The 22,544-nt window shown below is 47.0% G+C and overlaps 1 protein-coding gene across 3 annotated transcripts; it reads right to left on the bottom strand.

The window, feature by feature from the left end:
* Positions 1–1,465: 1,465 nt before the first annotated feature.
* Positions 1,466–22,502, bottom strand: MIX23 (mitochondrial matrix import factor 23). Of its 3 annotated transcripts, XR_002087914.2 has the most exons (6): positions 22,394–22,502; positions 19,439–19,564; positions 18,096–18,242; positions 12,310–12,369; positions 7,776–7,862; positions 1,466–1,745 (listed from the first exon to the last, which is right to left on the bottom strand). XR_002087914.2 is itself a non-coding variant. In XM_006273254.4 (5 exons), the coding sequence occupies exons 1-5, from the start codon at positions 22,442–22,444 to the stop codon at positions 1,695–1,697; spliced, it is 435 nt and encodes a 144-aa protein (XP_006273316.2). In that variant the 5' UTR covers positions 22,445–22,501; the 3' UTR covers positions 1,466–1,694. The 3 variants fall into 3 exon arrangements, 2 of the variants coding, with proteins under 2 accessions (XP_006273316.2, XP_059576305.1); XM_006273254.4 differs by lacking the exon at positions 7,776–7,862 and having other exon boundaries at positions 22,394–22,501; XM_059720322.1 differs by lacking the exon at positions 7,776–7,862 and having other exon boundaries at positions 19,439–19,569; positions 22,394–22,453.
* Between the last annotated feature and the right edge of the window lie 42 nt (positions 22,503–22,544).

Genomic DNA, 22,544 nt, shown 5'->3' with positions numbered 1-22,544 from the left:
GCTCTCCAAGTGGCTCTGCAGCCCCAGGTGGCTCAGCCCAGTGGGGAGCGCAGCCCTGGCTCTCCCCACCTCCTACCACCAGGCTGCACTCCAAACCGCTCCACCAGCCCCATGGAGCTCAGCCCAGGGCGGGAGGCAAGCAGAGCCGGTGCTGCGCACCACCTCCCGCCACCAGGCTGAGCTCCCAGTGGTTAGCAGCCCTGTGGAACTCAGCCCGGTGGTGGGAAGCAAAGCGCTGCCTTCTGCCATCGGGCTCAGCTCCTTGGAGCTGTGCCGGGTGCGGGCTGCGCCCAGCATCAATCTCGGCTGGCAGCAGCAGCCTCCTGTCATCTGGCAGGCAGATTGGGGGCCCGCCCGCACCCTCAGGAGGGCTACAGGGTTGTGCTGGACTCCTCCCAGGGGTGCGGGCCCCTGATCTGCCTACTGGATCACATGAAGCTGCTCCTGCTACCTGGGACTGGCGCTGGGCGCAGTCTGCACCAAGTACCAGGAAGATTGGTGCTGCCACTGGCCCCAGCTGGCAGCAGCAACTTCCTGTGATCCAGCAGGCAGAATGGGGGCCTGCCCACACTGGGGCCACTGGCTTCTCAAACACCAACATGAACCCCACTCCCTACCCCAACATTTACATAGCCCACAGGGCTCGCTCACTCACAGCCCTTGACAGGATGAGGGATTCAGGCTTAGTGCCCTACCCCCAGCCACAGGGGAAGGCAAAGCACCCTCCAATCTATGCTGACTGAGGTGGGAAAGAAAACCCCTTCCTGACACCAAAGGCAAGGATCAGGGAGGAGGGAAGGGGACAGGACCCTCTGGCTAGGACCTCTGGTTGTGAGAGCCAGCAGGGGCATTGGCACAGCTCTATCCCCATCACCATCCTGTGCTGCCATCAACACCCAGTGCTGCTGTTGTACATCCACCAGGCCTAGTGCTCCAAGGCCCCGAGAGTTGCTGGCAATGCCCCAGAAAAGGCAGGGGGACGAGGGCTGGCTGTGCTTCCCTGCTGCTCTGAGGGGAGCTAAACACATGGGAGAAACCCCAGGCCTAGTGCCTTCCCTCAGACACAGGGGAAGGCAAAGCCCCCACAAGTCCATGCTGACTGCGGTGGGAGGCAAAACCCAGTTGTAACCCCAAAGGCATGGATCGGGGAGAAGGAAAAGGGACTGGCTGGAACCCTAACGTATGAGTGCCAGCAGAGGCATTGGCACAGCTCCATTCCCAGCCCCAGCCTGGGCTGCCACTACCACCCAACACTGGTGAGGAATGTGGCAACTGGCCCCCCCACCCAGCCCTGTAGCAATAGGAGGGGGGAAATTCCCCTCCAGCCCCCACTTGGTGGCCAGCAAAGGGAGAGCATATGAATAGGGCAGATCCAGAGCTGTACTTCTCAATGAGGTACCACGGCTCCAAGGGGTGTGTGTGTGTGTGTGTGTGTAAGAAATTAAGAAAAGATGCCAATATCAGATCCCATCTGAAAATCATTTTATTAGTTATAAAAGTGGTTTCACACATTTTGTACAAAACAGAAGTTGGTTTCTCTCAATTAAGAGAATCATTTAAACTTAAGATTCCAGCTAAGTGAAAACAAAATGAGACTGGGTTCTACTGGTTCCAGAAAGGTCCCATACAGTTTGCCCAATGTCTTCCAACTTTGGTCATGATTGTAGACCACCTTCATGGGAAACATCCTTGCATCACTGGCTCTTTGGAGGCTTGTAGTGAACTCTGCAGCGCTCGTTAAATACCTGGGAGACCAAAAGAGCAAGTCATTCCTCCCATAAAAATCCTCCACACACAAGGTTGAGATCAGATTTGGCAACTGTTTCTCCATGCAATGTAACATTTCAGATGAAACAAAACTCAGGTTTTGGCAGTTTGCAGTCCTTAGAGATACTGTGACACTTTTCACAAGAAATAACTTAGAAATTGCATTCTGCCAGGCTAAACTGATTTCAGCATTTAAATTGGATACACTGTTTGTTACTTCCTGAGCTAGTCTGTTTTAGCAATGATGGTATTACCCAATGGATGCCAGGTTCCACACGAGAGGTGGAAGAATCATAGTGGAGGATGAAATTTTAACTAGATTTATTATAGCTTGTACCTATATGTAAATTTGGTACAAGACTTATACACAGTGGCCGTGTCTACACAAGATGTTGACTGCATGGTAGCTATTTGCTATTGCGCAGTCGTGTTATGTGGCACAAAGCGTCATTTAGTACTTGCGTATGCAAGTACTAAATGACTGTGCGGTAACAACTGTGCAGGCAGTGTCTCATGTAAACATGGCAGTTTGTAGTAGAGTGCTTTTAGATAAAAGTGCAATATTAACACAGCAACCTTTATGTGGGGATAATTCCAATCCTGACAATCAATTGCTCATGTTTGACAGCTTATCTTAGTTTCTCTAACTCAGGCTTGTCCAACATACGGCCTGCGGGCCGCCGTGCGGTCTGCGAAGCCATTCTATCTGGCCTGAGGTGCCTGCTCCGCACTCCACGGCGGCGGCAGGGCAGCAGTGAGGCGAGGCGGCCAGGGCCGGCCTGTGGGGCCCCAGCCAGCAGCGAAGGGAGGGGAGCTGCTTACCCCCGTGGGGCCGGGCTCATCAGAGAGCCAGGTTCCGCCGCCACTGCCCCGAGGGCTGCACGGCCCAGCACAGGGCTGCCCCAGCCGCACCTGATTAGATGAGCTGGATAGAACGCATGCAGCTTCTTCTCTGGCTCCGCCCCTTGGCCCTGGCCGGGGGAGCTGCAGCATGGCCCGGGCCCTACGCATGCATGGCAGACGGAGGCACAAGGTAAGATCCCGCCGGGCTGGGTGGGAGGCAGGAGGAGCCCGGTCCAGAGGTGCTCTACGCAGGGGGCAGCACAGTGTTACCTGGCTCCTGGCTGTGGAAGGGCTGCCCGGCGCCGGCGTCAGTATGTGGGGCAGCAGCTGCGGTGCCTGCTGCCATCGCCGGAGAAGAGCCGGGGGGAAGAGCCTGGCGCTGCACAGCCCGGGCAGGACCAGTCGCCGCTTCCTCCAGCGGCCTCGCCTCAGTCTGGGGCAGGAGCTAGTTGCTGCGGGTGGGGCCAGGGGCCCTGGGACTGCTGTGCTCCTGCCCTGCCCTGCTGGCTGCTCCCAGTCCTGGCTGCTCCTTGCAGCCATGAGGCCAGAAGTGCTGTGTGCCACTGAAAGGCCCGGGTGGCTGGGCTCCGGCTAACAGCCCCCAGCCCCGAAGCCTGCCAGCTGCCACTGGTCAAGGGCCACCCGAGCCAGGCTTGTATCCAGGAAGAGAAAACTAAACCTCCAGCTGCCCCCAAGCAGACAGCTCTGCCCACACAGGGCCACAGGCCACCCTGCACCAACTCAGCTGCCTTGCAGCTGCACCCCCAGCCCAGAGCCACCAAACGCCGCAGATGGAGGCCATCTCCCTCCCAGCCTGTATGGGCACAGCCGAGGGGGCACAGGGGCCCAAAAAGTAAAAAAAAGTTAATACAAGGTTGCATTAGAGAAGGCTCAGCTGGAGGAGGCTAGAGAACAATGCAGGGAAGCCAGGGGCATCCCTGACCTTTCACCTCCCTCTCCAAGGCAGTGTCCACAGCCACCAGGGCAGCAGAATGGGCACCCTTCTGTCTCAGAAGCCTTGTGTGGTACAGGCGAGAGGTCTCAGCCACCTTCACCTTTAAAAAATAATAATAGGATGCAAAACTCTGAGGAACTCAGGCCAAGGCAGCCAGAAGGGGGTTTGAGCCCCTGATTCTAGCCTGTTTCTTTCCAAGCAGCGAGTGTCTGGGAGGATGGGTTTGGGCAAAATGTGGCCAGGGCACCAAGCAGCACCCAAGGCCTGGCCCCTTTCCCTGCAAAGCTGCCAGGCTGACAAGGGAGGAATGCCAAAAAAGCTTGCTGCTGTAACCTAAGTGTTTATTTTAGTCAAGTGTTTGGTATTATTTCATTGTTGCTTTTATACTGTTTTTATTTGGGATTTTAAACCACATTTCCAGACCCATTTCATTGTTACTTCCTGCAACTTCATTGGTGTCAAAGGTCACGTGACATCACTTCCTGATGTGATACCACTTCCTGTGAGATCTTTGAATATGGCTCACCGGCCCACTGGGTGATAAAAAGTTCGTGATCCAGGCCCACATTCAAAAAGGCTGGACACCCCTGCTCTAACTGAAGGCTTTACACAAGAAATTAAACACATTTGTAGATGGTTTGCTACAAAGAGAGCCGATAAAAACAGCTTTTAAATAGACACACATCCTAAATAAAGTCTATGCTCAGACTTGCATCAAATAATTAAAACCCTGCTTATGAGTTACTTATTACTTTGGTTTTTGTGTGTGCAAAAGTAAGACCCAAAACTCAGCAAGATTGCCACCTAGTGTCAAGGTAAGGTACTGACTCAGTAGTGAGCCAAGCTAGTAGATGCCACTTCTTGCAATACCATTTTTTTTTTTGTTTGAAGCTCCCATAGTATTCTTCCCAGATCTGATTTTATTTAGCATTTAAGATCTAAAGTAGGGTAGGCACCAAACCCAATCTTATAATCCCAGGTGACTTCTCTGCATTTTACCAGCTACATTCTATCACCAGGTCAACATTCCCCACTTTCCCTCCCAATCTCACACTTATTGTCTCCCATCCTCTCTCATATGTATGTTTCATACATATTCTGATTGTTACCTTCTAGCTATTGGTAGTTTTTAGCAAACAATGGCTCACTTCATAGAAGTAAGAGAAATAATTTTAAATATATCATTTTTAAATCTTTCTTTCCAAAAACTCCAATTCCTAGGGCTAGGCTATTTATGGGGAAGTGATTTTTAAGGCTTGCCCACAACCTTGATGAAAAATTGTGACTTGCAACATATGTTACAACATGCATTGCAAAGCCAGTCCTACTTTGGCTTGATTTTAATTGTCTTTTTTACTTGATCTGTATATGATAAATAGCCTATATATATTGTTTAAGCAAAGTACTGAAAGATAAGCTGCAAATTATTGCGATATGGAAACTCAGGATGTACTTGGGCTATATACTGCCTTGCAGCCTCCAAATTATCACTGCATGCCAGACAACTTTTTTAGAAGTTAGTAGTTAGGATGCTTAGGAATCCTTCATGCCTGGGAATAAAAATCAAAGGACCCACAACCACAAGTGTTAGTACTTTTGACTGCAATGCTTAGGTCAGGGGTCAGCAACATTTTTGGGCAGAGTGCCAAAAACAACCACAACCTTGACTTGTAAGATGTTGGCATGCCAGGGGCAGATGGTAGAGGAACCACGAGGGGCCTGATCCTTGTTGTGGCAGTGTAGTCCTGGCCCCTATCCTGCCATCCGCCCTGAGGCATGTGCCAAGCAAAATGCCTTCAAGTGCCACATGCTGGCACCCATGCTGGGGGCTGCCTACCCCTGGATTAGGTAAAGCTAAAAAAAAAAAAAAAAAAAAGGGACTTACCTTCTTCCAACTTACTCTCTATTGAATTTTACATGATTTAATGATTTTTCTGCCTTAGGCCACAGGAGCACTCACAGCTCAGGTTTATTAATGCTCCTGTCCATTTTAGGGAGTAAATATAATTTAAAATATTGGTTTAACCTCTAATTATATTGGTTAAATGATTAACTAATAACACAGCAGCTCTCAGAGCCCTTGGGGGTGGGGGGCAGAGAGGGAAGGGGAAGGAGGTAGCATAATCCTATAACCCCAGGTAAGTTCTCTACATGTCATCACCAGGTCAACATTCCCCCCTTTCCCTCCCAACCTACCCATCTCACACCTATTGTCTCCCATCCCCTCTGATTCTCACTGCACATATTTGAATTTTCACAGACCTGCATTTTGCACACTGGCTTCTATTTCACCCAGGAGAATACACAAAACACCAGCAGCCTCTCCCTATGCCTGAAGAAGGGCATTTGTGCCCAAAAGCTTGCAAAGAACAATTTTTCCAACTACTTAGCTGGTCTAATAAAAGATATCACATTTACCCAAAGAACCTTGTCTGTCTATGTCCTTAGACCAACACAGCTATAACCAACACCCCTGAAATCAGTTATCACTGCACTTATCGGTTAAACGATTAATTGGTTAAGCTTTCACATCCCTAAACCATTTAAGGATCTTAAAGCACTTTAAGTGTTAACTGATTAACCCTTACAACCTCCCAGAAGTTTGCCCCATTTCACCAATAGAGAAAATGGAGGAACCTACAGTTAAAAACCATCTTAAAAGAGGCCACCATAAAAGCTGGAGCTGTTTTGCTGCATTTGAATCTTTCTCAGCTTGTTCACATTGAACAACTGGAAGTTAACAGGTGCTGTCCTTTGAAATGTTCCCCTTTTGAAAGGGTTCCAAACATACATGTGCATACACTATGAGGTATTTTTCCTTTTTTATCTACAAAGATTCCTGCAATTCAAACCCCAGGGGCTGGTGCCCATGGGTGTGTTTTCTTTTGAATACTACCTGCTGGCTGCATAATAGCTGGACTCAAACCCACAGGCAAACGTTCCCAAAAAAGAGCATCTCTTTTGCTGGTAAGCTACACTAATCCTCCAAGTACTTCACAGAAATAGTCACTTCTTAACTGGCTATTTAAAATGAACAAAATGATCTAGTGGGAAAACTGGAAGATTGTGGGCTCAGCTGCTCAACGGTTCAGTGGGTAGGAAACTGGCTACAGGGTAGGACCCAAGGAGTTCTCATGAACAGATCCGTGTTGTCTCGGCGTGAAGTGGCCCGTGGTGTCCTTCAGGGGTCCATGCTTAGACCGGTGCTTTTCAACATCTTTATCAATGATTTGGTTGGGGGAGTGAAAAGCTTGCTGGCCAAGTTCACGGGCAAAACCAAGTTATGGGGCTGTGTCATGTCAGAAGATAGGTTGCAGATACAGGCGGACCTGGACAGGCTCAAGAGTTGGGCAGACTCTCGATAAACCAGATGAAGTTTAACACTTCCAAGTGTAAGGTGCTCCATCTGGGGGCAAACAACCCCCAACATACCTACAGGCTCAGTGGTGACACCTTGACTTGCACCATGACTGAAAGGAACCTAGGGGTAATGACTGACCATCGCATGAATATGAACTGTCAATGCGATGCAGTAGCCAGCAGGGCAAACAACAAGCTGGCATGCATCACCCAATGCATCTCATGTAAAACTAAGGAAGTGATACTCCCATTGTACTCAGCACTGGTGAGACTGCAGTTGGAGTACTGTGTCCAGTTCTGGGTGCCGCACTTTAATAAGGATGTGGAAAAACTTGAGAGGGTCCAGAAAAGAGCCACCCATAAGATCAGGGACTTGCAAGGCGAGCCATACAAGGATAGGCTGAGGGACCTGGGCCTCTTTAGCCTAAAGAAGAGATGGTTGAGAGGGGACTTGATAGTAGCATACCGCTATATCAGTGTATCAGGAGCTCAGAACAACTGTTCACTAGGGTACCCCTGGGGAAGACCAGGACCAATGGATACAAACTCTTGGAAGGCTGCTTCAGGCTTAATACCAGGAAAAACTCCTTCACAGTCAGGGTGTCTAGACTGTGGAGTAAACTCTCTCCAGAGGTGGTACAGTCACCTACCCTGGAGGTTTTCAAGAGAAGACTGGACAGTCACCTCGCTGGGGTCACTTGACCCCAGTTGTCTTCCTGCCTAGAGGGGGGGGGGCTGGACCCAATGATCTGCAAGGTCCCTTCCAGCCCCTAACAATCTATGAATCTATGAAAGTAAAGATAATTAGCACAAAAAGTAGCTTTTCTTCAGAACAAGCAAGCAAACTTACTTTTCTGACAATGGTGAAAACCAGTTCTGCCTGGTTAGTCTGATTCTGCCTTGTTAGCATTTAACAGAGTCAGTTTCTGGTTTTGTCCTATAACCAAAAATAGAGAGAATTTCTCATTTTTCTTTTGCCCAGCAACAGGGAAGAAAAAGGAAAAGCTTTCAAAACAGGAATATTAACTGCAAAATGATAAACGGACACAACCTAACATGTGGAAGAATCCATCACCTTGGTACAGCCCCTAGCATAACTAGGCTAACCCGCTACTGCAGGATGAGTGGCACAGAGACAGTTTGCAGGTCAGACTACCCTGCATTCTGGATCTGGAGCAGGGTTGGGGTTTGTTTTTTTTTTAATCATCCTTTAAAAAACATGAATTTTTCTTACATTTAAATTGGATTTTTTGTAAGTTTTCCTCTTTAAAAATAAACCAGCTTAATGAAATGTGAATTTAATATAGCATAAGGTAAGGTATAAATGTAGTACAATCTATTAAAGTAATTCAAATAAAATAACACATTGAGTCCATGAGCCTCTACACTAAAATCTCTCGAGTTAAAGGCTGATTTTCTTCTATATAAGAATGATGGGAAAACATCTAACTTCTGAGGTCAAGCTTTAAAAATATGGCATGTTTCATGTATTACGGGCCTGACCCTCCAAGGGTTGCAGGGTCTAAACTATAGTATGCAAAGGAGCGGCAAAGTCATCACAAATTTTGGGACCTGGCCTTTGACTCCAGCAGACACCATCATGTGTCCTCCTTGATCAAGATAATCCACAGAGTCCACCTGGATGGCATCAAAACTTCTGTTTCATTGGCTCTATCTGAGCTCTGATCATCTCAGCTCTGAAATTATGAATACACAGGACTCTGCATGCTTAATGGCGGCTTATTCTCCAGCTCATGAAAAAACAAGCGTCTGCTCAGTAACTGCCAACCCTTGCTACTGAATAGTTCTGGGTACTTCAGTTAAATGGCCTTTCTTGGTTCCTCTGCATATGTACAGAGTTGTAAATACTAACTTCAAGTGCTCTATGCATGTCTCTAAACTAAAATACCACAGCACACAAGCCTAGGGGGTTACAACAACAAAAATCATGGATTGGTAGAGGTAGAGTTTTTGGGGGAGGGGAGTGCAGTAGGCTGTCACAGGAGGTTTACTGCAGAGCTGACTAATTAGCTCTGCAGTAAACATCTCAGCATCTACATGCGTGGCCCTATTAGGCTACAGAAAACTAATGAACTCCACAGAAGGTCAGTACTTGTAAATACAAGTACTGTCCTGCTGTGGACCTTTTTTCCGTGCAGCAGTGCATGTATAGACACTGCCCAGGTGACTGATTCACAACTGTGCTTCAGTGCAGAGGCTGCCTGCCAGTTAACCCTACACTGCAGCATCCTTGTGCCCCAACCAGCCCCTCCACAGCACATTGAGCTGGGTTGGAACAGCCATGGGCTGGCAAGCTAACCCCCTGGGCTACCTGCCAGCCACTACTGCACCAACCTGGCTCAACATGCTAGAGTCCCACGTACATGGGTAAACACAGTGCCCAGGAGCAACTGGCTCTGGCATGATATGTGCCAGAGTTTATTGCTGCACATTAATACATACATGTAGATGCACCCAGAGAGAAGGAGTTTGGTTTGTTATAGAATTATAGAAAATTAGGGTTGGAAGGGATCTTAGGAGGTCATCTACTCTAAACCCCTGCTCAAAGCAAGACCATCCTAACTAGATCATTTCAGTCAGGGCTTTGTCAAGCCAGGCCTTAAAAACCTCCAAGAATGAAGGTTTCACCACCTCTCTAGGTAATCATTCCAGTGATTCACCACCCTGTTGTTAATTTCTTGTGTGGAAAAGGGAAAGGGAGAAGAGTAAGGAGCAGTGGAAACATATACACCAAATCTACTGCAAAAACTCTATTTAGTTGTAAATCAACTTGTTTTAACCAATGAAAATTCACCTTTCGTTAAAAAACAAACAAAAATATACAGTGGGAGAGTTGAAAAAAATCAATTATTTAAATTGAGCTCTTGGCTTCCTGATGTAAATTATGATTTAAATTGACCTGATTTAAATCAATCCACCCTGAGCTGGAGTGGGTACTGCAACCAGTATGGTCCTGCCTGCTTCAGCCACCATGGGGCCATGCAGCACAGCCCAAGAGTGGCATACAGATACTCTGATGCTGTGCTGCTAACAGCAGGCATTCTTCTACTGCTCTAGGATGTGAGCTGGAATGGGCGCCCCGCAAAGTGCACGAGGCAATCTGGCATACCCTGCATGCTGCTTGTGGGTCACTCTGATATCCACAGGTAGCACTGGGGGCTGGATGATATGGCTCCATGGCCCTGATTTTGCCTGCAAGCCATATGTTTGATGCCCCCTGCTCTACTGCACATAGATTTCAGTATTGTTAGACAAATATCAGCAACAATGCTTTTAACTCATTGGCAAATAGAGTAGGTTTGAAGTTAGAAGTCCAAAACTGCACACTAAACTGGTGACAAAACAAGAAATAAAACTTGCTTTACTGCTAAAGTCTCTCCCTCCTTATGAGAAACAAAAACTGATATTAAAGAAAACATCTTAGTGTTGTTCAATCAAACATGAGCATTCTCAGATGCTAGTTCCCTATTTCCTTATAGTTCCTCATGATGAACAGGGATCCGGGTTTTCTAGTTCCCATGGAAAAACAGAGTAAAACACAGATTTCCCCTTTAACCAGATGAAAACACAGATTTCTCATTTTAGGGAAGAAACCCACAGATTTTGCAGTTTTGCAAAGAGCTCTGTGCCAGCTAGCAGAGTTTCAGCGTACAAGGGGTTGGGGGAAGCGGAAGAAGGGCACTTAGGCAGGGGGCATCACGTGCGTGTATATGCACATGGCTGCCAGGCAGCCTGGAAAGCAGCTCCTGTAGGTAAGTAGGGAGAGCTGGGGCAATGGGGAATTGAGGCCCCGCATCAGGAGGGAGGGAGTTGGGCAGTGCTGGAACTCAGCCTGCTGGCCAGCGAGGCAATGTGTAGGGCTTAGGGCCTGGGGATGCAATGCACGGCTGCAGGGCCCCAGCAGGGAGCTGGATGGGGCCGTGGGTGGCTCACCTGGGAGGTGTGGGGGTGGGGCCAGCTCCTTATTGCTGTGTGAACTCCCAGGGGTGACCCATGCCCCCCAGTTCTATGCACGGGGCAGGGATGGGGCGGACTGACTGCTGCAAGCTTGGGCTCCTGCCCTACTGCCCTCCCCCAAGGCCTCCACAGCCCTGTGGGTGCAACCCAGCATTGCAGGCAACAGCGAGGCCTCATAGGGATCTCCTTGCAGCTGCAAGCACTGCGCTGCCCAGGCGATGTGTCCCCTACCTGCGCAACAGCAGCAGAGGCGGCAGCACAGAGTTGTGCCTCTCACTGCTGCCACATGCACATGGGATGCATCGCCAGGGCAGGGTGGATCTGACAGTGGCAAGCAGTTGTGTGGCCCTGCTGTTGCCTGTTGTTATGGAAATGGAATAAATACCAGCTTTAAGTTAGGTAAATAACATGGAGATAGACTTTTGCCTATTGCCTTAATCTTGTGTATTATCTTGATGGGGGGGGTGGGGGGGGTGTTCTTGAGTTTTGCATTGCCTTAAGAAACTCCATTTTGTATCGCTCTGTAGCTTGACATAAGTGCTCAACCTTTCACTCCTTTGTACACTGCATGCGTGAGGAAATGGGTGAGAGTGTGGCTGTGGAAAAGGAAAACACCAGTTGGTGACTGGCTGAAGAATGCAGACAGATAAGAGACCAAAACAAGAAGATTTGCCCCAGAACAGCGAGAGAACAACATCAATCGACCTTCAAAGAGAAACACAGTGGTAACACAGCAAAAGCCCAGAGGACTGAATGAACTGACAAGACTGTAAAAAGTGGGACTAGACATGTCAATTTTGGGTCTTCTTCTGCATAACATCATGGAGCATCGGTTCACCTGACAAGACGGACCAATAAAAGCCCGGCTCCCACTTGTGATCAACTTAGCTGGCCACTAAGTTGACTCAAGCACCGATGAGACCAGTAACCTATACCAGTGCAGAACAGAAATCGGGGGAGGTGGGGGTACGTACACACTGAGAGGACTTTTCATTTTAATCACGGATTTGGGGTTTTTTAAATCAGAGAATTTGCAATTTTTTATCAGGGAAAACCAGGATCCCTGATGATGAAGATGAGATTCCTGGTAACTGGAATGGTAATGTACTTTCCCCTGCGCCCCCTTCCAAACACACACCCCCACACCCACCCCTTTGAGGATGTGGGGAAGAAGGGGGAGAAAGGAAGGATGTTACCTTCCCAATTTTGTCAGGGAAGGCCACAAAAGGAGGCAGAGCCATGACTTTAGTGATGAATCCACAGAACTACCTGCCTGCCAGTTCATCCACCCCACTAGACACCTGCCTCATTACCCTTTCATGCATCATGGTCACACATCATTCTGAACATATAGATAGAAGTCATAAGTAATATGACTTATGTTTACTATAATAATTGCCCAGTACCTTCCAGCTTCTGTCATTCACCACTTCTTCAACATTCAACTCTGATTGCATCAATTTCAACTGCAAAAAATGAGAAAGAAGACAAAACACACTCATTAGTCATACAATACAATAACCGGAATGACCAGTCCTCCAATCTATTCATATGCCATGAAAACTTCCTTGCTCAATGTGCCCATCAAGCATAGGCAAGCATCCTCCTTCATCGTACAGGCTCAAGCCTACAGTAAATGAGTTTTACAGTTCCTGCCACTCAGTCAAGGAGCTATCAACGACTGAAGATGCTAATACAGGGGTGGGCAAAAAGTGGCCAGCCAGGCCATTCTATCCGGCCTGCGGGGCCCCTAAAAAATTTAGAAAATTAGTATTTATCTGCCCCTGACTGACTATCATGCAGCCCTTGATGGCTTGCCAAAACTCAGTAAGTGGCCCTCTGCCCAAAATAATTGCCCGCCCCTGTACTAATAAGACAGAGGTGGCCAACCTGTGACACACATGCCACAAATGGCACAGGCAGTTGTGAGTGGCACACAAGTCCCAGGCTTTCAGTAAAGGGAGGTGCCAGAATGGAACAGAGGGTCTTGAGCCTTCACAACATAGAGTAGAAGGAGTATATGTGAGGAAGAAGGACATTGATGCAGGAGGTGGTGTTAGGTGTCACTGTCAAAAGCCAGGTTAATCCTCCCCTACTCCTGCAGTTGCCACCAAATTCAGGGCTTTGGATTCTCACTCAATACAAAACTGAAGCAGTTGCAGGGCCAAGGGAGGTTAACCTAGCTTTGGACAGTGACACCTCTCTTGCAATTGCATTCTGCCTCTGCTGCGCTCCACAAGTTTGAAGGCCCTTGCTCTCCTGCTGCCATTCCAGCACCCCAATCAGGTATGCCTGCAATAAAGAGAGTTAAGAATATAGATCCATGAAGGCAACTGCCTGGTAGAAATAGTTAATGAGAAGCAACATCTTTCTCCAATGAGAACTATTTGTGCAAATTAATAAGCAATAAACAGGCCCCTATAGCAGGTGGGTCCAAGAAACAAGTTAAGGCTGAAGTGTCAAGCACTTAAATTATTTATTACAAAATAAAGGTTAGCTGTGCAACCTTAGTTTTGGTCCCTTGCCCACATGCATTATTAAAGTCACACAGGAAGTCTGCAACAGAACCAAGACTAAAAGCTTTCCTAGGTTCCATTCCAGTGTTTTAATTGGAAAAAACTGTGTCTTTCGTGCAGCACACTGGGAGTCCTACAGAACTGGTAATGTGCAATCAAAACATTTTTAAAATTGTGTCACACTGTATATACAAACTGGGGTAAAATTAAAAATACAGTTTGCAAGTCAATCATAGAGAAATTTAGCACTGAACTGCCATTTGTACCTTATAAAATCTCTCTCTAAGGCCCTCGTTTCTTAAAAGCAAATCTTAGCCAGCACCTTTAAGAAGAAAGAATATGACCTTTGTGCTAAAGGATCAATGACTACTTTAAGCTCTTAGGTCAAACTGTTTGTTCCACAAATGGCAAAAACAGACAAAGTAATCCCTTCAAAAACCTCAAAGTCTGGATAAACAGAAATGGATATTTTTGAAGTGCTGACATGACTGCTAAGTCTCATTACTTAAAGACTCCAGACTGTTTTAAATTATAATCCATCTTTAAGAACCTGACAGGTTGATAAAGATCATACCCTTTACAAAATATCCAAACAGAAAATATTTACCATTTCCTAAAGATGTCCTACCTGAGAAAGATTTATGGTACTTTCAGAGAATACTGCTGTTCAAGTTACTTTAGTAAGAAAACATGTATGCCGATAGGCTCAGTGACTTTAGATGTAGACAGAAAACTTCCCTTTGATTTCAGTGAGCAGATCATGATGGATTGATAAGAAGACCTGTGATTCCAGTGCTAAGTTCAATAAATCCAAAATTGGAAGAAGCAAAAGATAAAGTAATCAGACTCTCCAATCTCTCAGTTCTAACCCTCAAAGGAAACTTACAAAACATTTCTCAGAGACGAGCCAATGAACTTCACTTCATCAACCTCCTGGATACAAAAAATCATGAACTAAATATAGACACTAGATTTATGATGCATTATAACCTGCCTGACATCTGACTCCCCAGGTACCTCTCCACTATTTAACTCCTACATTCATCCTCATCCTCACCCCCCCCCCCCCCCCCCCCGCAGCCTGTTTCTCACCCACTGGCTCCTCAATTTACATCTTCACTAACCATCTGTCTTGTATGCATACCAGCCCAGCCTCTGGTTTCTTTGCTTTTCATTCCATCCAGGAAGAGCACACACCAACTGCAGAGACCTCCTTAGCCTGACAAAGGGTTTTTAAACCTGAAAGCTTGCTAAAAAAATTTTCCAACTATTTAAGTTGGTCTAATAAAAGATATCAGATTCACCCAAAAAATCTTGTCTGTGCTACTCGTAGCACTCCTGCCACAAGCTGGCCACCCCTGCACTAATGCACAGTTCTGCTAACCACCATGTGGTCTTTGTTGCCATGAGACATTACAGAACTCACTGTTGAAAGAGTTTAAGGGTTTAGAAGACTTCAAGAAATATTCGTATGAATAATGAGGTTATCTGAAGTTACATTAAGGCAAAAATGACCCACACCATTAACTGACAGAGGATTAGGAAAAGCTTCCCTTAAAAGGCAGAATTTTGAAACATCAGAAACAGGATCTTACTACTGTCAAAAGTAGATGGAGGGAGGCAGCAGAACCTCACAGCACACAAAAGGATCCTGCTTCCCTAACCCTTCCAGAGTCATGTACCTGTAGTTCAGGAAATATACTCCATCCAGATTTCCAAGAGTGCACATACTGCAGTCTTCCTGAAGCCTACATGGCCAACTCACTCTTTCTGAAGGACTTAAGCCTGCCTTACAAAGTCTATATTAGGGCCATGCAGGCATTCTCCAAAGAAGCAGAAAGTTTAAAGATGCAAAAGTACTTGTGTTCAATTTCCAAATTTCACCCAGTCCTAAACCTACTATGTCAGCTTTCTATACTAGTAATGACAAAAAGAATTGAAAATCTGGGTCAAACTAATTTGTTTTTCTGGTTTTGTGTTCAATCTCCCATAAATGAAGCATCTTAAATTCTGAAGATCTAGGGTCATTCCCTCTATTCTGCCCCCCTCCTCCCTCCCCCCCCATGCCCCCAACCTAATTCTAAAACTTGTTGAGGCTTAGCTTTTATCACTCCCTAGCTACAGACAAAACCTCCATAGGCAGGGTCACTGATTCCCATCCCCCAAATCCAAACATATGCACACAAGCTGCCCAGCAAGGGGGTATGCTAAATAGCAGCTACACTAAAGTTAGATATTTTCAGGCATAAAAACTTCTGGATGCAAGGTATTCAGGTTATGGGAAAGGAACTCTCTGGAGCATTAAAGTTGCACAGAGCTGGAAGAAAGTACTGCTGCACCAACTCTTAAAACAAATGGAATGATGTGAGGAATGCTAGGTCTTTCAACCTGACATTGATTCTAAGCAAAATAAGTGAATACAAGATTTGATGCATATGAGAGAGAGAGAGAATTGAAGGTAGAAACAGAAGTATTGCTGGAAAGGTCCTTCAGACGTCATGTGGGCCAACCCCTTGCTCAAGACAGAGTCATCCCTATCCAAATCATCTTATACAAGTATTTGTCTAACCTATTTCTAAAAATGCACAATCAACCAAGATGCAGAACTACAAAGTATATTGTCCAAAGACACCACAGGGTTAAGTAGGGAGATGAGGCCTGTCATTGCTGCTGCAATATAATATAAAATATCAAAGAGTAATGACAGTCACCATGGGTTTACGGAAACTACATCTTTTCTAACTCTTTTTTTTTAAATAAGATTACAAGTTCAGTTCTTGGCCCTATGTCATTTATTTTTTTTAAATTACATACAACAGTGATTTTCAATCTTTTTTCATTTGCAACCCCCTAAAAAAAATTTGAATGGAGGTGTGGCCCCCTTTGGAAATTTTGAATGAAGGTGCAGACCCGTTTGAATTGTAAGTTTAGTTATTCACATACTTTTGATATATCATAGTTATCTTAGACACAGTCTGTGGACCCGAAGGGGCTCACAGACTATAGGCTGAAAACCACAAAGTAATTCCAGATACCATCTGCACATAATGTAAACTGGGAGAACTGGTAAAAAATGAAGACAATAAGACATGGACAATAAGATCTGGATTGCCTGGCAGCTGAGTGCAATCGAACAGCACACATTTTCAGTGTGGTTAAATGTAAAGTCATACACTGAGCAAGAAAAAAATAAAAAAATCTCTCTATAGAGGTAAAACTAAAGTCCAGATTGGCTTGAATATTAGCTACATCTATGTCCAACACATATTTAGTCATTTGGCTCGTGGTTTCAAAGATTAAAAAAATGTGTAAAAACATGATCCGGTTTGAATAGTTTTTGTAACTGCTGCCCCATCCCCCAAACTAGAAAATGCTATTACTGTGAACCTCTCAAAAATGTACCACTGGACTATCCATTAGCTTGGCGGTCCAGCGATACTAGGAACTAGTTTTGAAACTCAACAGTTATCACACTATTGCTGGTTGGTTTAGTAGGCTCTAGAAAGGATATTTTAGTAAGGCCTTGGAGGTAAAGACACTTGCTCTAAGTTACTGAGATCATAGATTCATAAATTGTAAGGCCAGAGCGGACCTCGGAAGATCATCGGGTCCAGCCTCCTGCACCAAGCAGAAAAGATAACTGGGGGTCAGGTGACCCCAGCAAGGTGACTGTCTAGTCTCCTCTTGAAGATTTCCAGGGTAGGCGATTGCACCACCTCTGGAGGAGCTTATTCCACAGTCTGGACACCCCGATTGTGAAGAAGTTTTTCCTAATGTTGAGCCTGAATCAATCTTCCAGGAGTTTGTGGCCATCTTTTTTTTTTTTTTAACAACATAGGTTGCATAACCCACACAAACCATAGCTTGGAGAACAGGAACTGGTCCTGGAGTTTTGAAAAAACAAATTCAGATCCTCTTTTCTGGAGATTTGTGAGCTATGACAATTTCATTCAGACTCAAGCTTGCTTAGTGAAGTCTGGAAAAAATTTCTCTACTTGGCATTTGTATTTCATACACAAAAATACTGCAAATCAAAACTGCCAGGGACATGATTATAGGCTAATACTGCAGGTAAACTGAGTACAAGTACCAATTAACAGATTGAGTTATGGGGTGGCGATGCCCCATCTACGGCAATGATACAAGGGGGCTGATTTAAGGCTGTACCAAGGTGTGGTACAAAAGGCAGCACTCAAACAGTGAAATTTCCTAGTTTTCTAATGTTTGTGTTTTATTGCATGTATTTTCAAATTCTTGGATGCATTACTTTTCTCAAATTCTGAAAAGAAATAAGACACTGGCAGGCATTTTAAAGTGAATAAAAAATATGAACATGAAATGGCCTTCATTTTTAGCTTATCTGGTGCTAGTAGGTTTTGACTAAAGTAATTATTAGGTGGGTGTACTGTGCACATTTATCTTTGTGTATATCAGCACAACCAGGGGTTGAAGCAGGACATTCAGAGAATGTAGGCAGTACTGTCTTGTTGCCTGAAGAGGCTGATCCTTGCTCCAAACAAATTCACAAATCTTCAGACTTTTTAGATCAAATTAATCTCAGCTAGACTTCAATACAGGCCAACAATCTTCTAGAGACAACCCCCCACCACCCTCTCAACCCACCCACACACACACACACACACACTTCCTTTGTGACTTAAAATGTTACCACTCACCTTCGTCTGCTCTTTTCTGAGTTGCTTTAACAATGCTATATCATTCTCAGCCTTCTCCCTCTCTTGTTGGAGAGCTTTTACTACATTGGAAGTCTGAGCAATGCAAGTTTTGATCATCATCTCCCTGCTGGTATGAGCCTCCATCAGCTAGTTGGTGAGTACAGGGGGGAATGAAAGCAACAAGTTAAATGTCCCAAGAGAAGAAATAGAAAGACCCTCAAATCACAAAACAAGATAAAAAAAGATGATGCCTAAATAGCTCTGATGGTATTAGTTTTCCCACAAATGCTTCTCATGTCCTCCTGCCTGTGGAACAGCTCACTTCCACACATCATAGGGAAGAAGAATACCCCTTCCCTCTTCCAAAAGCAGATCCTGCTCCTTACAAACTGACAACTGCCTTTGGGGGCAGGTCTTACTTCCTATTCTAAAGCAGGTAAGGAAATGAATTCCAGTAATATAACTATATTGGCTTCCTTACCATGCTTCTTTACCACTGTCAGCCTCATACTACATGCTATGAAGAAACTTTCTAAGCAGGTGCTATAAGAACACAATATCAGCAGAGACAGATAAAGCTATTAAAATGGTATTCTCTTGCTTTCTGTAAATAGAAAATGTCTCATGCAAACTCTCCCCTCTCATCCAGCAACAATCATTGAATTTTGTCCTGGGGTACAAGTCATTTAGACAGATTGTCTCTGACAATGAAGTAGGTGGGGCAACAGACAGGAGGGTTGTACCATAACCACCCACACCCAGTTCTGAGGTTACAACTCTCCTAGGGGGTGCTTCCCATTGATGAACCCTCCTGCTTTGTTGTTTATGTACTTTGTACCTGATTCTTATCCACAACTCACTCTGCTAGTTCACTGAGTCGAAGGTGCTCAATATAAAAGGTTTGATATCTGGGTACTTGCCACTGTAGTTTGATTCCCGTTGATGCTCAAGGGAGCAAGTAACTGAATTTAACAAGTGACAGCAGATGGGAATCAAATATTGACAGGAACCGGACTACTTAGAAAGTAACACAGGAATATGTCAGCACCACTATTTATATGGAGACAATGAATGGACTATCTATCGCCACACAGAGGTCAGAACTATATCCTGAAGGAACATTACTGTAAAGCAAAAGAAACATGTGCATGGTATATCTGCTGTCAAGTAAATGTTACATGCATGGGACTATAGAAGATCAAGTAGGCCACTTAGGAATGCATAGCGTGCTACATGCCAGGCCAGTAATTCTCTGAGAAACAAGGATGTGGTGCTCTCCTTCACTAGACTCTATATTTAATAAAGCATCAGGGATTGGGACAGAAAGGAGCAGATATACTTACAGATTCGTAGAGCTCTTGACAGGTTTGCTTGGCATCGATTTTCCCTGCAAAGGAAGCTGTTGGAAGTGTAGTATTTAATTCATGGACTATCCTGTCATCAATTGTCCTCATCACCCTGAGCAACTCCTGTACTTAAAAAGAAATCTTTGCTTACACTTGTGCAACTGGGAAGTCAGAGAAAAACTATACAACAAAGCACATTTTGGTAGGAAGCTGAATTAGGTTGGCAAGAGAATGTAGCTAAAACAAATTGCCAACCTCTACGTACTTGAATACAGTCTTTAACTTTTTTCTTTGTTTTTTTTTAACGTGTGGGTCACAGAGATACTCAGGGATCTAAAATTTGCCAAGGAAAATATTCCACTGTCTGGTCCAGGCAGCCTGTCTCCACTCTCCTCTTCTTCAAGCCTAAGGGTTTTCCAGACTTCAGTCCCAGTACTGTCCACCATGGCCACCAGTAAGGAACTTGTAGCTTGCTTGAGCACCTCCTTACCTCCCCTGTATCCGTTGCTCTGCTGCCCTTGAAACAGGGCATGTCAAGCCAGCTAGCCAGCATTTCTGGTTCACTTTCTACAAGCTGGACTCTCATCCAGTCTCAAAGGCACATCTTCTCCCCTCTCCCCTGTCTGCCTGCTGCTTTCCCCTCTGTCCTAGGGGAGGGAAAAGCTTCAAAGCTGCTCCTGACTGCTCCAGCCAGGCTACAGAAGCTGGGCTCAGCTGGGAACAGCAGCAGTGTAGCAATGGGCTGGGAGATCCCACTCCTGGAGGGACCAAGCAGAGTAGGGCAACCCAGCCCTGACATCACTGCTAACACCACCGTGGCTATTCCCAGCTAAGTCCAGTCTGCATGCAGCTCTGAGTGGCTTTGGAGCTTTTCCTGATCATAGACAGCAAGAAAAGCAGTAGCAGTATGCTGGGGAGGAGGGTGAGGGCACATGCCTTTGAGCATGCAGGACAAAACAGGGGGGAGGGGGGGACTCTAATTTACTTCAAGGACTTTTTTAAAAGCCCCCAGGGGCTCCTTAGAAAGTGGCTCGTCCATTCCTTTCCAAAGGAAGCGCAGCTATGCCACTGCACAGCACACTCTCTCAATCCACTCCTGCTGTGTCTTCCTACACCTGCTGCAGGAAGTATCTAATTAAGCTCCCATAGCAGAAAAAGCTGGACAGCACAACTACAGACAAATCACAGGAAAAAAACACCATAGGGGTGGGACCATCTTTTGTACAATACCTAGTGAAATAAAGGTCCACAATGGAAGGACTAAGGTTCTTATAAACTACCACAATAAAGAAGAAAAAAATATATATACACTGCAGCAAACTGGCACATCTCACAGCAAAATGTACTGAATTCTGCAATGTCTTGGAAAAACTGCAGATTCAAGGGATACAACGTATGTGAGTCCCTGGTTACAGCAGTGCACAGTTGTTTCACATTTTGCATTTGATATGAATTAGTCAAGAAGCACAAGAAACTTTATATGAAGAGTGTGAGAGCAAGATGTGGCACTAATATTTGAATGGAGCTGCCTTTCACCTGTGATACCAGAGCAAGAGTGGGGACCTGCTGGAAAGAAGATGAAAGAGGAAGCAGGTATTTAAATAAACTAGACTTGTAACCATGACCAAACAGGCCAGGAAGCAAGGCTACAGGACAAACACACTGGGTCTCCTGGCTGGGAATAGCAATGCTGGCTCTTCATTCCTGGAAAATACAGGCAGAGTTTTGAGAGTAGAGCCCTGTTCAAGCAGCAAAACATGAAGAGGCCATGCCTGTGGGGAAGGCCCATGGGAAGCACTTCCACCCCAACCCTTTTCAGAGCAGCTTAGACCTGCCCTGAGAGAGTGGCTGGTGTTGGGGGAACAGCATCAAATATGGAGCTGTCTCCATGCTGGTCACAGGCAGATTAATGCATGAACCAGTGGGGCCCAGGGCCAGGGCCAGGGAAATGGCAGGTTTCCCCTTGCAGGCGGGATGTATTCTAGCCCACAAGGGGCTGCTTGGAGCTGTGGGGAGCGGGATGCAGGGGACCCATGTGCATGTGCGCAGCTGCATGCATGCATGTGGGCAGGAATGCAGCCAGGCAGCATGGAGGACAGCTCCCTGCAGGCAATTCTATGGAGGAGAAGGGGCATAAAGAAGAGAAAAGAGGGCAGGGGGAGTAGATTGAGGCCCCTATGGTGAAGGAGGGAGTGGGGCAGGGACTGGGGGTGCAGCATAGGATCTGGGCTGGGAGCAGGATGGGGCCACAGGCTACTCATCTGGGTGCGTGGAGGGATGGAGTGCAGTTCTCAACCACTATGTCCACCCCCCCGGTGCCCTCCCAAATTTGTGCATGGAAGAGATGTGGGCTGCTCGCTGTGGGCTCTCTCTGTCCTGCTGATTTTGCCCCAGGAACACTGCGCTGGCCCCACCCCTGCTGAGTGCCCATGGTTCAAGAGTGGGGGCCATGAGCTGTGCCTCCCACAACAGGCCAGGCCGGGGGTACGGGGCTGTCGCGGGCCCGGGGCAAAGGCAGCGCAGCAGAGAGACCTGAGCCCACAGCCTGCACCTGCCCTCGCCCTCTGGGGGAGGAGAAGCCTAGCCGGGCATGTGTCCCCACCGCCAGCCCGGCCGGGCCGGGCCGTCCCGCGCAGAAGCCCGCACGTCCGTGCGTAGAGCGGGCTGTGAGAGCCTCCGCTCTTCTATCTGCCCCGGACCCCAATACGTCCGCGGGGCCCGCAGGCGGGGCTGTCCGGGCCCGGGCACCGCAGCGCTGGGCAGCAGAACGCCCGCCCGCCCATCCGTCCCCCGCACAGGCCGGCGCGGGCGGAAGCGATAGCCCGGGGCGGCACGAGGCCTCCCGCGGCCGCCACGCGGGGCCGGCTGAAGGGCGGGAGCGGGGCCCACGCGCACCCGTCTCCACCGCTGCAGGCCCCTCTCGGCCTGCCCAGGCCCGGGCCTCGCCCCCACCTGGAACTCGGCAAAGTCCTCGCAGCCCACACCTTCACCGGGCGCCGCCATGTTGGGGGGGCGGGAGCCGCCAGCCAATCGGGGGGCGGGCCGGCCGGTGCGTGCAACCAGGGATCGCGCGGTCACGGCGCACGCGCAGGCCCCGCCCCCG

Source organism: Alligator mississippiensis, chromosome 1 (genome assembly GCF_030867095.1).
Source record: "Alligator mississippiensis isolate rAllMis1 chromosome 1, rAllMis1, whole genome shotgun sequence".
Classification (NCBI taxonomy): Eukaryota; Metazoa; Chordata; order Crocodylia; family Alligatoridae; genus Alligator; species Alligator mississippiensis.
This window is presented reverse-complemented; position numbering and strand designations above follow the sequence as displayed.

What these genes read in the sequence shown, in the direction of transcription:
- MIX23 (XM_006273254.4), bottom strand. Translation starts at nt 22,444, where the DNA reads ATGGCGGCGCCCGGTGAAGGTGTGGGCTGCGAGGACTTTGCCGAGTTC. An exon ending in TCAGAAAAGAGCAGACGAAG is followed by an intron (nt 12,370 to 18,095) that starts GTGAGTGGTAAC and finishes CATTTTTTGCAG; the next exon opens with TTGAAATTGATGCAATCAGA. An exon ending in TGAATGACAGAAGCTGGAAG is followed by an intron (nt 1,746 to 12,309) that starts GTACTGGGCAAT and finishes TTGGTCTCCCAG; the next exon opens with GTATTTAACGAGCGCTGCAG.